Below are 13,683 nucleotides of genomic sequence, written 5' to 3' on the forward strand. Positions count from 1 at the left end.
TTTTGGAATGTACCCTAAACCAAAGACCTCTTCCTGAGATGCTCAGAACACCCCACCGTGCTTGGTTTTATATATTATAAGCAGACTTGGCTGCTTTAGGACCATCTGTTTCTTTCCAACTCCTCCTTTGCACACTGCCCACTGATATAGAAAGCATGTGAAAGTAGATACAGGGCAGTTCTGTCTATGATTAGTGCAGATAGTCATAAAAGTCATAAAAATTTAGATTGAGAATGTGTTCATATAATTCATATGATTCTAAATGATATGATCCTTATAGTATCTTTTGAAGCATTAATGTCAACCTCACAATGTTTCACTTTATTACAGCAGATTATATTATACAATTATTTCATAATTACTTATTGGTTAGATGAGTATGTGCTCTGTTCTGTCTCTGTCTCTGTCTATGCTCATAATCAGAAAATATATAATTGTTAATTTATAGATTACCCTAGTTAATCTATCTATCTATCTATCTATCTATCTATCTATCTATCTATCTATCTATCTATCTATCTATCTATCTATCTATCTATCTATCTATCTATCGTTTTCTATGCACATACTACTTGCCATAGTCTTATTTATTTGATTTATTTTTTTATTTGATTATTTTATTTGATATATTTGTACATATATTTATATATTTATCTGCACTTGTTCATTTGCACAATTTCTACAATTTCTACTATTTGCACTTCTGGTAGATGCTACATGGCATTTTGTTGCTATGTACATGTACTTTGCAAAGACAGTAAAGTTCTATCTATCTATCTATCTATCTATCTATCTATCTATCTATCTATCTATATACAGTATCTCTATATGATAGCAGAAGTGTATTACTATTATATACTGTAAAATAGAATTGGGATTGTTTGTTATGTTGTTGTAACTAATACAAAATAGCCTAAATGATAGAAGTAGAACAATCGGTACAATTTACAGAAATATTAACTTATATATATATATATATATATATATATATATATATATATATATATATATATATATATATGCTATTATATATATATAATAGCATATATATACACTATATTGCCAAAAGTATTCGCTCACCTGCCTTGACTCGCATATGAACTTAAGTGACATCCCATTCCTAATCCATAGGGTTCAATATGACGTCGGTCCACCCTTTGCAGCTATAACAGCTTCAACTCTTCTGGGAAGGCTGTCCACAAGGTTATGAGTGTGTTTATGGGAATTTTTGACCATTCTTCCAGAAGCGCATTTGTGAGGTCACACACTGATGTTGGACGAGAAGGCCTGGCTCTCAGTCTCCGCTCTAATTCATCCCAAAGGTGTTCTATCGGGTTGAGGTCAGGACTCTGTGCAGGCCAGTAAAGTTCATCCACACCAGACTCTGTCATCCATGTCTTTATGGACCTTGCTTTGTGCACTGGTGCACAGTCATGTTGGAAGAGGAAGGGGCCAGCTCCAAACTGTTCCCACAAAGTTGGGAGCATGGAATTGTCCAAAATGTCTTGGTATGCTGAAGCATTCAGAGTTCCTTTCACTGGAACTAAGGGGCCAAGCCCAGCTCCTGAAAAACAACCCCACACCATAATCCCCCCTCCACCAAACTTTACACTTGGCACAATGCAGTCAGACAAGTACCGTTCTCCTGGCAACCGCCAAACCCAGACTCGTCCATCAGATTGCCAGATGGAGAAGCGCGATTCGTCACTCCAGAGAACGCGTCTCCACTGCTCTAGAGTCCAGTGGTGGCGTGCTTTACACCACTGCATCCGACGCTTTGCATTGCACTTGGTGATGTATGACTTGGATGCAGCTGCTCAGCCATGGAAACCCATTCCATGAAGCTCTCTGCGCACTGTTCTTGAGCTAATCTGAAGGCCACATGAAGTTTGGAGGTCTGTAGCGATTGACTCTGCAGAAAGTTGGTGACCTCTTCGCACTATGCGCCTCAGCATCCGCTGACCCCGCTCCGTCAGTTTACGTGGCCTACCACTTCGTGGCTGAGTTGCTGTCGTTCCCAAACACTTCCACGTTCTTATAATACAGCTGACAGTTGACTGTGGAATATTTAGGAGCGAGGAAATTTCACGACTGGATTTGTTGCACAGGTGGCATCCTATCACAGTTCCACGGTGGAATTCACTGAGCTCCTGAGAGCGACCCATTCTTTCACAAATGTTTGTAAAAACAGTCTGCATGCCTAGGTGCTTGATTTTATACACCTGTGGCCATGGAAGTGATTGGAACACCTGATTCTGATTATTTGGATGGGTGAGCGAATACTTTTGGCAATATAGTGTATATATATATATATATATATATATATATATATATATATATATATATATATATATACATATATATATACTATATATATTATTATATAATATATAATAAAATATTAAATTATATATATATATATATATATATATATATATATATGCGTGCATTTGTGTTCACATACAGTACATTATTGTGAAACTTCTAAATTAGTTCTGATGTGACCAACTGCAATCAGGAATTCAAATAACTAGTATGCAATGACAGTGTCATGTGATCTCATTAATATTATACCTATACTGTTGTTTAACTAATGTTTTTTTTTTAATTCAGAAAATAATGTTCCACATATTTTGTGAATTAAATGGTGAAAATCCCAATTAAATCCACTTCCAGGTTGTAAGACTGCAACATGTGTATAGCTGGAAAGTCAATACCACTACACAATGATACTGGAGATTTGGTGTCTGTCTGTGTGGGTTTCCTCCAAGTTCTCCAGTTTCCTCCCAAAAACTCTCTGTATGCTCCCAGGTGCCCTGTAATGGACTGGCATCCCATTATCAGCGTAATATTCAGCATATCAACTTCATCTAAATCTAATATGATAAAATACAGCCTTCAATTTTCAAGCATAAACATAAAGAGGAACAATTCATATATAACTGAACCACCTTTAACAAAATGTCTTTCTGTAGGTTCTCATATCTGGTGCAAATATATGAGCTTATGATATGCTATTTAAAAAAACAAACTGCTCACACCTGGCTGTGAAAACAGATTACCATATATCTTCCTTTAGAAAATATATTATACTGTAGGATCTTTCAACATTTGTACTCCACACACCATACTGTCCACTCTTGGGAGCTTTTAACTTGAATTCAAGTCTCAAAAAAACAAAAGGACGGATGACCGCATGAATGAATTTATGAACGGCTGCACGGGTGGATGAAAGGACGAATAAATGCCACATCTGGATATTTTCTCCTCACATACCTCGCAGTAAGTTTGAGTTTATTTAACTAAGCCACTCAGTGTCAGCAAAGCCAACTGTTGATGGAGCACTCCATATTTTGACTGATAGTGATCTTGTAGCTCAGACCCTGGGCCGTGGCGGTGGTGTAAGACAATAACTTAAGGCCTCTCTTTCAGTAGAAGCCCACCTGTTCTGCTCTGCTGCAAGGCCTTGCCTTTTCCCATAACAACTGAATGTGAGCTGTGTGGAACCCTATCAGTTACAGAATAGATGCTTAGAGCTTTATATCCAAAACTGTGTTACAGATTTATTATTATTCCAAAGCGCTGCTGAATTCTTGAATCTGATTGGTCAGAAATCATCCATTAATCGTCTATAGTTTTGGCTCTGACAACTTTTGACTTTAGTTCAAATGAAAGTTTATATATCATTTCAACAAAAAACTAATGCACTTGTATGGCAGGTGTGTGATGTAACTTATGGCTAATAATAAGTGGATAAATGAAAGAAAAATATTTAATCCTTTATAGAGCAAAGTCATTTGTAAGGAGATGCTTATTTAAGATTCAGAGAAGTCTCCAGTGTTAGCTCTTTGAAATGGTTAGTGAATTTCCTATCAGCGGAGAGTCTTCAGGACAAAGAACACAGCAAGATATAACTTTTGGAGAGAGAAAAAAACAGAGACTGGTGAACGAGTGTTTAGATCTGTATCAAAATTAGTTCTGCTACAATTGGAGCATAAATAATTAGCTGAGTTCATCTTTGTGCAATTAAAGTGTCATGTCACCTCATTACTATTATACCTGTGATTTTGTATAATTAACGTTTTAAATTCACAAAACGATGTAGATAAAATGGTAAAAATCAAAAAATGGTAAAAAATAAAATGGTAATTCATTTCACTTCCAGGTTGTAACGCTGCAAAATGTAGATAGTTGGGGTGTTAATATACATGCAGTACACAATGATATTAGAGTTGCTGTAACTGTGCTTGTCTGTGTGGGTTTTCTCCAGGTCCTCGAGATTCCTCCAACAAACCAAAAACATGTGTCATTTTTTTAATATATCAGTGAAATCAAACACTACAGGATGTGCCGTGATTACTGTTCATTATTTTCCTACACCCTCTCATATTTTATCCCATACTTAATGTTTCTGTAACCTGTAGAGAACAGCATTTTAAAAAATCATAGAACATTATATATATATATATATATATATATATATATATATATATATATATATATATCAAAAAAAGCACCATACATGTTTACAATTTATAGTGACTTCATTTTTCTACCCAAACATGCACTTTAAACCCACTGATGTCACATCCTTGGATTCAACTTGACTTGTGTTATAAATTTATTGAGACATATGTTTATATAAATGAAAAAGGAAAAAAAATATGATGCAAGCAAGTGCAATTCCTGGTCTCGTATTTGTGGACTACAAAAAAAAAAAAAAAGAGAACCTCATTCTGTTTAGATTGGATCCAGAAGCGGGGTGTCTGATATGTTTTACTCTTTGTTCTCTAACATTGATAGCAGCATCAGCGAAGGAAGAGGCTGCATGCCCTTGGGTTTGACATGGTGATGGAGAGCAAATTATATCAGGAAAACTTTGAAGTTGCACAACTGGCTTGTTGAAATCGTTCTCTCCTTTTTTCTCTCCCCTAATTCTTTTTTCTCTGTCTTTTTCTCTTGACAGAATGCAGACGCATGGTACAGTATAATTTAAACCAGCCGCCAAAACAGACCACAGAAGCGTAAATAATTGAATAAAACGGGGAGTTTTTTTTTCTGAAATACACCAGCAAATTACTCAACAACATTTTTTTTTCATCAAGTCTTAAGAAGTCCAGGTTCAGGAATGGAGGAGGACTAAGGAGTAGTCTGGACCTCTGCTTTCTCGCTCACCAAATGGCGCTGGGCTAGTAAGCAGCGTTTTACTGTCTGACTCAGCATATCAAAAGCATTCACTTAAATGTGGCCCAAAAGGCTTATAAGAGCTGGGAAAATTTCCAGTGCAGAATCTGTGATATTAATGTGGTATGAGAACCAGTGTTGAACACAGTCACTTCCTGATTAATTACTGATTTCTTATATTAGTTACAAAAACATGATACTTACACTGTTCTCACTGGTGCCAGATACAGGAAATACCGTCCATCCCAACTCAGCTGTTGCTGTAGTGGAATCCATTAAAGTTTCTGTGGTGAAAATAAAAAAAAGGTTCAAGGTTAAAACATATGTAAAGATCACATTATGTACAACACAAAGACCCCTTTGGTTGCCAGCCACGCTTGGAGGTCAAGCATCAGACTACAATTCACTAATCACAAGACGACTTAGAAGGTAATTAATAGTGTATGCTCGAAATCAGCCACTAATGTACACAGCTGTGAAAAAGAGAAATCAGAATAAGACATAAACATATAAGTAGCTCAATATTTTCTCACTCACAGTGAAATATTGCTGAAGTGTAATAAGATATGAGATATAAACGCATTTTCATCATCCACTTCCTCTAGTCATTATGGTAAGGAGGCATACAGGAGGCTACATAAAATATTATCAACATATCAAGGTGCTGGTGTTAATTCCACTTTAATGTTCCTACTGTTTCAAGTGGTTTTAAAAAAATAAATAAATGAAACGAGCAGTTAAGTTTGAATGGGAATCTACATAAACGTAGGCAGAAGGAAATACTGGGTTCCACTTTCCCACTGTGTGATTCAGCCAAGATCTTTCAGAGACAAGAGCTCAGTATACGGCGGGATCTCCGGGGAGCTTACGTGTGGAACAGGATGTGGGTTAGGAGTAGCACTGCACTCAGATAACCACCAGAGACACTCTCAATAAAGACGTCCTCCTAGATTGACATAGGGAATTGCTAATCAACCCCAGTCTTTGTCCTCAATATGCCTTTGCAGACTTTGTAGGTTATTTGCAAAGATAACAATTTAGGCTATGCGGTTTGATTTGATATGATATATGACATAACAACACTGAATTAAATGAAATATATGTGTTCTCCGTGTTCGACTGCTGAGTGAATCAGAACAATGTTAAACGGACAAGTCACACAGGTGCTGGACATTTCTGAAACCAGATTCCATTTAAAGGACCCAAAGAACAACTTCTGTATCTAGTGTCTCCCCACACACTGGTTGAAAGAGACACATATGCTACAGCTTGTGCGAGCTGCGGAGACAAGCCGTCTTTTGTGTGTCTGCACAGTGACGGTACTCATGTGGCATTCACTAGGGAATGGAATGATAATCCATGTGCAAGAGAATGGACCGCTGGGAGAAATCAGAAGAGGCCGATAACCTGAGTCGACTTCCTTCGACATTCAAAGCGCTCCAGTGTGGATCAGATGCCATGTAACTAGTCCTGCCAGACCTTTAGCTTGATGACGTGGTTAAAAAGCTCTTGCCCCGGAGAAGCAAAGCCTTCTCAAGAATGACGGACGGTTTCTCTGCCTGCGCTGGATTATCTGGAGTGAAAGCACAAAGCACACCTTTGCTAATTGGGCTGAAAGAGAACGCATTCTCAGAGGTAGTCAGGTGGAACGCCTTGATGCACTGATTCACTCAGTCATGTCTGCTATGCAAAATTCTTGCATGATTAATCCATGATAATGCATTTTTTTCCCTTAATTAATTTTCTGTGTTAATTAGAGCAAAGCCAAGTTACTGGACTTCATAAAGAATTAGACAATGACGTTTCCTTTCATTTTCTTTTATCACAGGCTAAAAGCAGCTATTTTGATTTCCTCTCGCAAGCTCTTTAGTATAAAACACTCTTTGTGGTCTTAGCTTGAGGCTGACATAATTACAAGTCTTGCGAGTACTAGCTTTTGGAAACATTTAAATATTTACAGAGTTTTCTTTATTCATGCATCAAGACATTTGAACATTTTAATAGTGCTTTGAAAATAGCTGCAATTAAGATTCACTGAAACACATGCGCACACACACACACACACACACACACACACACAAAGCTCTGGTAAAGAATGCAATTTTACCATTTTTGCCATTGGATTTCCAGGAAAAATGGAGTGTCCAATTAACTGGCTCCACATGTCACGGAATTATTTTTGGGTCCGTGCAGGATCTTGGCCCGTCTACATGACCATTTCACTTACAATTCAGTTACTACATAGCACATCTTATCTTTGTATTTTATTTTGTTTACCTTTTGACTCTGTACTTCCAGATCAAGCCTTGGCTCAGAGGAAGAGCTTCAGAATCTGATTTGTGATTTACAAAGACTACAGAGTCAAGGAAATATATGGGGTTTGTTATTAGATACAGTGCATTACAAAAGTACCCCCCCCCTTTAGTGTTCATCCTGTTTTTCTGCAACCTGGAATTAAAATGGATTTCTGTTTGTTTGTCTAAACTGTTGTTTGTTTCACAATAAAAAAAAAGTACATTCAAAGTCATAAGCGTGTTGTGTAAAGCCAGTGGTACAAATTGCCAAAAAAAAATCCATTTTAATTTCAGGTTGTAGTGTAGAAAAACAGGACAAATGATTAAGGGGGGTGAATACTTTTGCAACACACTGTACCGTGGATATAAAAAGTCTACACCCTTCTGACAAAATGTTTGGCAGGTTTTTGTGATGTAAAATAATGACACTAAAATGAATCATGCCAGATCTTTTCCCACCTTTAACTGCAATTGGTAAAGTATACAAATAAAGTAAAAAACAATCTTTTTAGGGTAAAGAAAACAGTTGCAAGTCTGCATGCGTATAAACTAATACTTTGTTGAAGCACATTTTGGTTTTGTTCCACCACTCAGTCTTTTCAGACTCAGACTCAGTCTGCACATCTCGACTTGCCAATATTTTTCCGCACTTTCTTTCGAAAATATTCTAGATCCACGATCTCCTGTGCGCAGCCTGCTTCAGGTCACCCAAAAAGATTTTTAGTTGGATTCAGGTCAGCTGGATTCAGATCTTCTTTCGGTTAAGCCATTCCTTTGTTGATTTAGATGTATGCACTGGGTCATAGTGAAATTCCTTTTTATCCTCGGCTTAGTACAAAACACCTGAAGGCTTTGCTCTAAAATCGGCTGGTATTTGGAGCTATTCATGAATCACTCTACCTGGATAAAACAGAGGCTGAAGGAAAGCAGCACTAAATGCACATGATGCTGCCACCACCATGCTTCAACATTAATTTTTTATTTTTTGCCAAACATAACTTTTGGAATTGGTTTTATTTGTCATTTGCCACATGGTTTGGGGTGATTTAGTTGTGCTTGGGTGGGGTTTTTTTTGTGAGAATGGCCTTTCATCTAGATACCCTACCCTGTAATACAGCCTTGTAAAGAATAAGAGAGATTGTTGTCACATGCAGAGAGTAATCAGTACTTGTCAGATATTCCTGCAGCTCTATTAATGTTGCTGTAGGCAGCCTCCCTGGTAAGTTTTTGTCTTGTCCATTTTTAATTTCTGGGACGTCCTGTTCTTGGTGATGTCACTGTGCTATGCAATATTCTCTACTCGTTTTTGACAGCCTTTACATTGTTCCATGGTTGTGAAAAATTCATTTATATCCCTCTCCTGATCATTCAACAAGAGAGATACCATGCATGTTTTTGTAAAGCTCTTTTCAGTCCATGGCTTCAGCAGTCAGATGAAACCAAGAAGATTTGAAGAAAATCCTAGAGAAGAGGCTGATCTATATTTGGGGTTAATCAGTATCATGTCAGCGATGCCAGCTGTATGATAATTATGTTCAAAAAGGAGATTGAATGCAGTTGGTTCAGTCTGAACACAGTCACATCCACACTTATATGTTATTGTATCTTTCATATTATTGTAACTTTTTACATTTTTGTAATATTTTTCCCAAAATTGTTTAATTAACATGGGTGTGTAAATTTATTAACTGATCATAGGCTATATGTACAGGAAATGTCAAGAGTGTCATCAATCTCCAAGTAGGGATCTCAGGGATGTCCTTGTTTATGAGAGTTATGGCCGGGTTGTGATTCACATAGACTTATCAGTGAGTGTCAATTGTTGCTGTTGCAAGAGCAGTGAGAAAGCAAGGTGCTAATACTGAAATTGTCCAGCAGCCCAACAGAGCAATATTTCAGCCTTCACAAAGCACAGAAGAATTAGCTTGAGCTTTCAACAGGAGTAGTTCCTGAGTGCACTTCCAAAGAAAACCTGAACCTTCAGCACTCTCTGTGGGCTTTAAAATGCCCACAAAGCTCAGCGTTCTTCTGGCAACACCTACTAAAAGCCGGCCTGGATTTTCAGGAAGGCTGCAAATATTCTGAGTGTGATAGATGTGTGTGGAAAGTGCTGGGCCGAAGGGCACTAAGGGGGTTCACAAATTCATGCTTTGCTCTCAGATGTGTTATCAGGAAACATGCGGTGCAACATGCACATCACACAGCCAGTGCTTTTCAAATCAAGTTTAGAAATGTCAGCTGTTCATCACAAGACGACAAACAAAGGACCCCCTCGATGCTGCTCCACATTAATTGATAGGAAACAGGATCCTTTCAGCTGGAGGATTACTGTTGTGAAAACTGGTTGGTTGGCAGACACGCTCCAACACCCAAAAAAAAGAGACACCTGTTAAAGCTGCCTGTTTTAAAACAGCCACAGAAAGCTATCTGGGGTGTGCCGCAGTGTGAAATTGCCTTCCTGCTCATTAGAATGAGGTCTGTTTATATGAGGAGGTAGTTAGTAGTGTGGTTGGACACCACAGAATATCACACACCCTCCAGTCATGTACACAGCAGTATTCTCCTTAGTCTTATCATGCACACTCTGATGCTCTTTTTGTTTTTTTTCTTTTCTCTGAAAATTTTTCCTGTAGGAGACTAGGTAAAAGAAGAAGACTGGAAAGAATTATAGCTATGAGTGTTTACTTTCATATGAGTCACCAACCACTACAGTGGAGCGTGACATCACAAATAATTTCAATGTTAAACAGAGGCACCGGCAAAACAGACGCAAATTTCATTATTTGGTCTCTGGTCCAAGTTCAATATAGCGCTTTTACAAACTTCTATTTTCAGGGACTAAAAGAACAACTTTTATCCATCTTAAAGAACATCGTTCACTAACCACACTGAAACTAACAGAAATGGAAATTTTAGCATCAACTAGGTGGTTAAAGGGGTTAACTAGCTGTATGTTAATGCGTCTTTAGTTTACACAGCGGTGAACAACACTGTGTATAAAGCATTGGTGGCATTAAATAATTTAATGATTTACACAAAAAACTGTGAATCATGTCACAAGATGTTTGAAGGTCTCATAAAATTCTTTTGCCATTGGAGGTGTGAATGTGCAGCAAATCTCAAACATGAAACCGTAGTAATAAGTCAAAATTTTAATAAACATTCTGTGTATTAAATATATTATTAATTATAAAAAGTTAATTATTACTTCAAATAACAAAAAAGAAATCTCCAAGACTAATACCTTTCCTTCTCTGGTATTAATTTGCAGACAATCACATTTCCTAAACCAGCTTTGAGGCTGCAGTTAATTACTCTGTAGGTGATAAATAACCACTAGGGTATGGGGTAATTTTTTTCAATTTGAAGTAGAAATATCTGAAATTGCATATTTATTAAGCAAAAGTGGCGAGAGATACTATTTTTCTCAAAGGAAAGACATAATCCTCTAAAGACTGTATTAGTGAATCAGTTTTCATTTGGGTCTTCACACATTTGCACATCTTTTTATACATGAAAACGTTTAGCAAATCACAGTCTCAGTCATGAATTATACCAACTTTGCAGCCTGGTGAGTAATATATATATATATATATATATATATATATATATGAAAGCTGTCAAAATTCACTCACTCAGTTAAGCAGCTGACATATGAGCCCTTTGTGCACAGTTTAAACGTTGAATCTTTATGGCTTGAAACTGTGCATCAAAAATGAAAACACCATTCTGCATAAAAATCCAAAGCAAAAACTGGGCTTTCACAAAATATCAAGTTATCAATAAATATGAGGCAGTGTTTCCAAGTTTTGGATGCTGTGATGATGGATGTCTTTGTCTCACACACCCCAGTAAGTTCATCCTTGCAGGTGTGCGCCTTTCATAACAAAACAAGACGTAACACATTGGAGTGAGTTGTGGCTTATGCTGTGTATGTCGAGAGCAAATCCTCATACTCAGAGACATTCCCACAACAAAGACACCTACTCTTACAACATCTTGTTCAGCAAAGAGGACCTGAGCTGGCAGCAGCTACCACAATGCTATCACTTCAACATAAAAGAGAGCAGGTTCTCTGCATTCACAAGCATGAAACCACACTCACACCTGGAAATCTCCAGCTCCACTCTTCCTGAAATAATATGTTACAAGCAGCTCGAAGTACACAGTTAGACCTCAGGCATGTGAAAGACAAGGCACGGCTGTTTTAGCGTTTAACGGTGGCGCTTTTCTTACATAACGCTGAAAATGTTCATTAAGATCCCTGTAATATTAGGAGCCTTTGGGAAAAGGCCATTTTTCATGGATGTCAATCTATACTAGTAAAGTTGTGCTTATGTGACAATAGCATTACATGGTCACATGTCAAAATGAAGAGTGCAGTAGAGAAACGATGACTGAGTAATGTGCCACCGTGACCCTGGACATCTTTCAGATGTCAGAACGTCGATTAGGTAGGAGTGCACATGAGAGTGGTGTTACAGAACGGCTTCATATGGTAATTGAGTCCGTATGCCCGAGCATACAGCTCCGGGAATGAGGCTTAGCGGATGAGGTGGCACTGAACCAAACCCCCCGACAGCATTACTCCAGGGGCCGCTCGGAAAAGTCAAACAGCAAATCAGTATGCGGCGCGCTTTACATGCATCTCCCGAGCGGTTTCACTCTACCGGAGAGATTTATGAAGGCTCTGAGGTTACTGCTAGGCACTAAAAGTCTGGGGAACTGATGGTGATGATGTAAAAGCGTGTGGAGTGATGTGGCAGAGCAGAACTGGAGGGAAGGGGAACGCAGGCTAAGCCAACAGAGTATCGGTGCATTTCAAGGGGAAGCGGAAGTCGGCAGTTGATTTTGGCAGTGCAGGATGCCCTGTGAAATATGCTACCACATAGCTGACAGCATGGTGTTGCTCTGTGTTCCCAGGGTCTGGGGCTGCCGCGCTAATGCTCCCTCATAGCACATCACTCAAAATAGCTAAATGTGTCGGAGATGAAAACCGGCCGAGGTAAAGTTGGGGAGAAAGATAAATAAAAACGGCAGAGAAAAATAGAGAGGGTGCACTTATTTCTTGCTCTCTTTCGCACATTGACAGCAGCACAACCTCTTGACAAGTAAAACATTCTTGGCTACTCTAATTTATGTTTGTCTCAAGGCCGGTCCTCCAAATTCAGTCTGAACGCCTCCTTCACCACACTTTTAATGGTTCTGTGTTTTTTTCAGTGAAAAGCTTAATTATTTACTCTGAAAGAACCTCACAAGGGGCCCACCAAATGGTAATTGCAGGCACCTCACTCACACTCAATCTCTTCCTCTCTTCCTCCTCCACCCGCCCATGTGAAGATCCTGCTTCAGATGATTGGCTGCATTTAACAAAACAACTGAAACCAGACGCACGCTGACAGACAAATCTTTGTTCCAGCAGATTACTATTCCATAGCACATAGTTACTATTTCTCTACATCTCTGGCTTTCGCTTCATGCAGGATTACTACATCCTTCTTGCCAGTCATTTAGGAGTCTTACATTTTCCAGCAGGAATGTTATAGTTATTAACATTAGTTCATGATGATCATTAACCTGCTGAGATTCTATGAATCTGTGTTTTGGTTATGAGAGGAGTCTGTGTTTCAAATTCATTACAGGATTGCAGAGGGCAATGAATTTTACGCTAAATATCTTGAAAAAGAAAACTGTCAGTTTTATGATCAACATAAATTTACAGAACATATATTAAATAAGCTCATGGTTCATACTGAAATACTTCATAAGAACTTACATAGATGCAAAAATTACATAAAATCTTTGAATTTTTATAGATACATTAATAATAAATGAATGCAATTCATAGCATTGAAATATATTCTTTAGGTTCTCAACAGTGTCCAAAGATTTCCATTATATATGGTTAGTGTTTATCATTAATTAATTTATTTACATATACAGTTTTTTTTAACATCTGAAAATGGATTTTTTTGAGAACATGTAAATAATATTTGAATAGAGATTTATTATTTATTTATTTATTTATTTATTTATTTATTTATTTTTTATTTTAACATGTGAATCTGGCTAGTAGAACTAGGAACCTGGGTAACTCATACAGGACTCATGAAAAATGTTGGGTGGTTTGTAAGAGGATTTTTCTAAGAGGATTTTCACTCATTGTGGTTTTGAAAAGTCTAGTAATAGTCTGGATCTTGATCAG

At 37.7% G+C, this 13,683-nt stretch overlaps 1 protein-coding gene across 5 annotated transcripts in view; it reads right to left on the bottom strand.

Annotated features, from left to right (window-relative positions):
* The window catches only part of ephb2b (eph receptor B2b), a 142,541-nt gene that overhangs the window by 81,809 nt on the left and 47,049 nt on the right, over window positions 1–13,683 (bottom strand). For all 5 annotated transcript variants that reach the window (XM_058373537.1, XM_058373536.1, XM_058373540.1 and 2 more), the window contains exon 2: window positions 5,389–5,468. In XM_058373537.1, coding sequence (XP_058229520.1) covers window positions 5,389–5,468 — 80 coding nt within the window. The remainder of the gene's footprint in view (window positions 1–5,388; window positions 5,469–13,683) is intronic.

The sequence above is a fragment of the Hemibagrus wyckioides genome, linkage group LG21 (genome assembly GCF_019097595.1).
Source record: "Hemibagrus wyckioides isolate EC202008001 linkage group LG21, SWU_Hwy_1.0, whole genome shotgun sequence".
NCBI lineage: Eukaryota > Metazoa > Chordata > Actinopteri > Siluriformes > Bagridae > Hemibagrus > Hemibagrus wyckioides.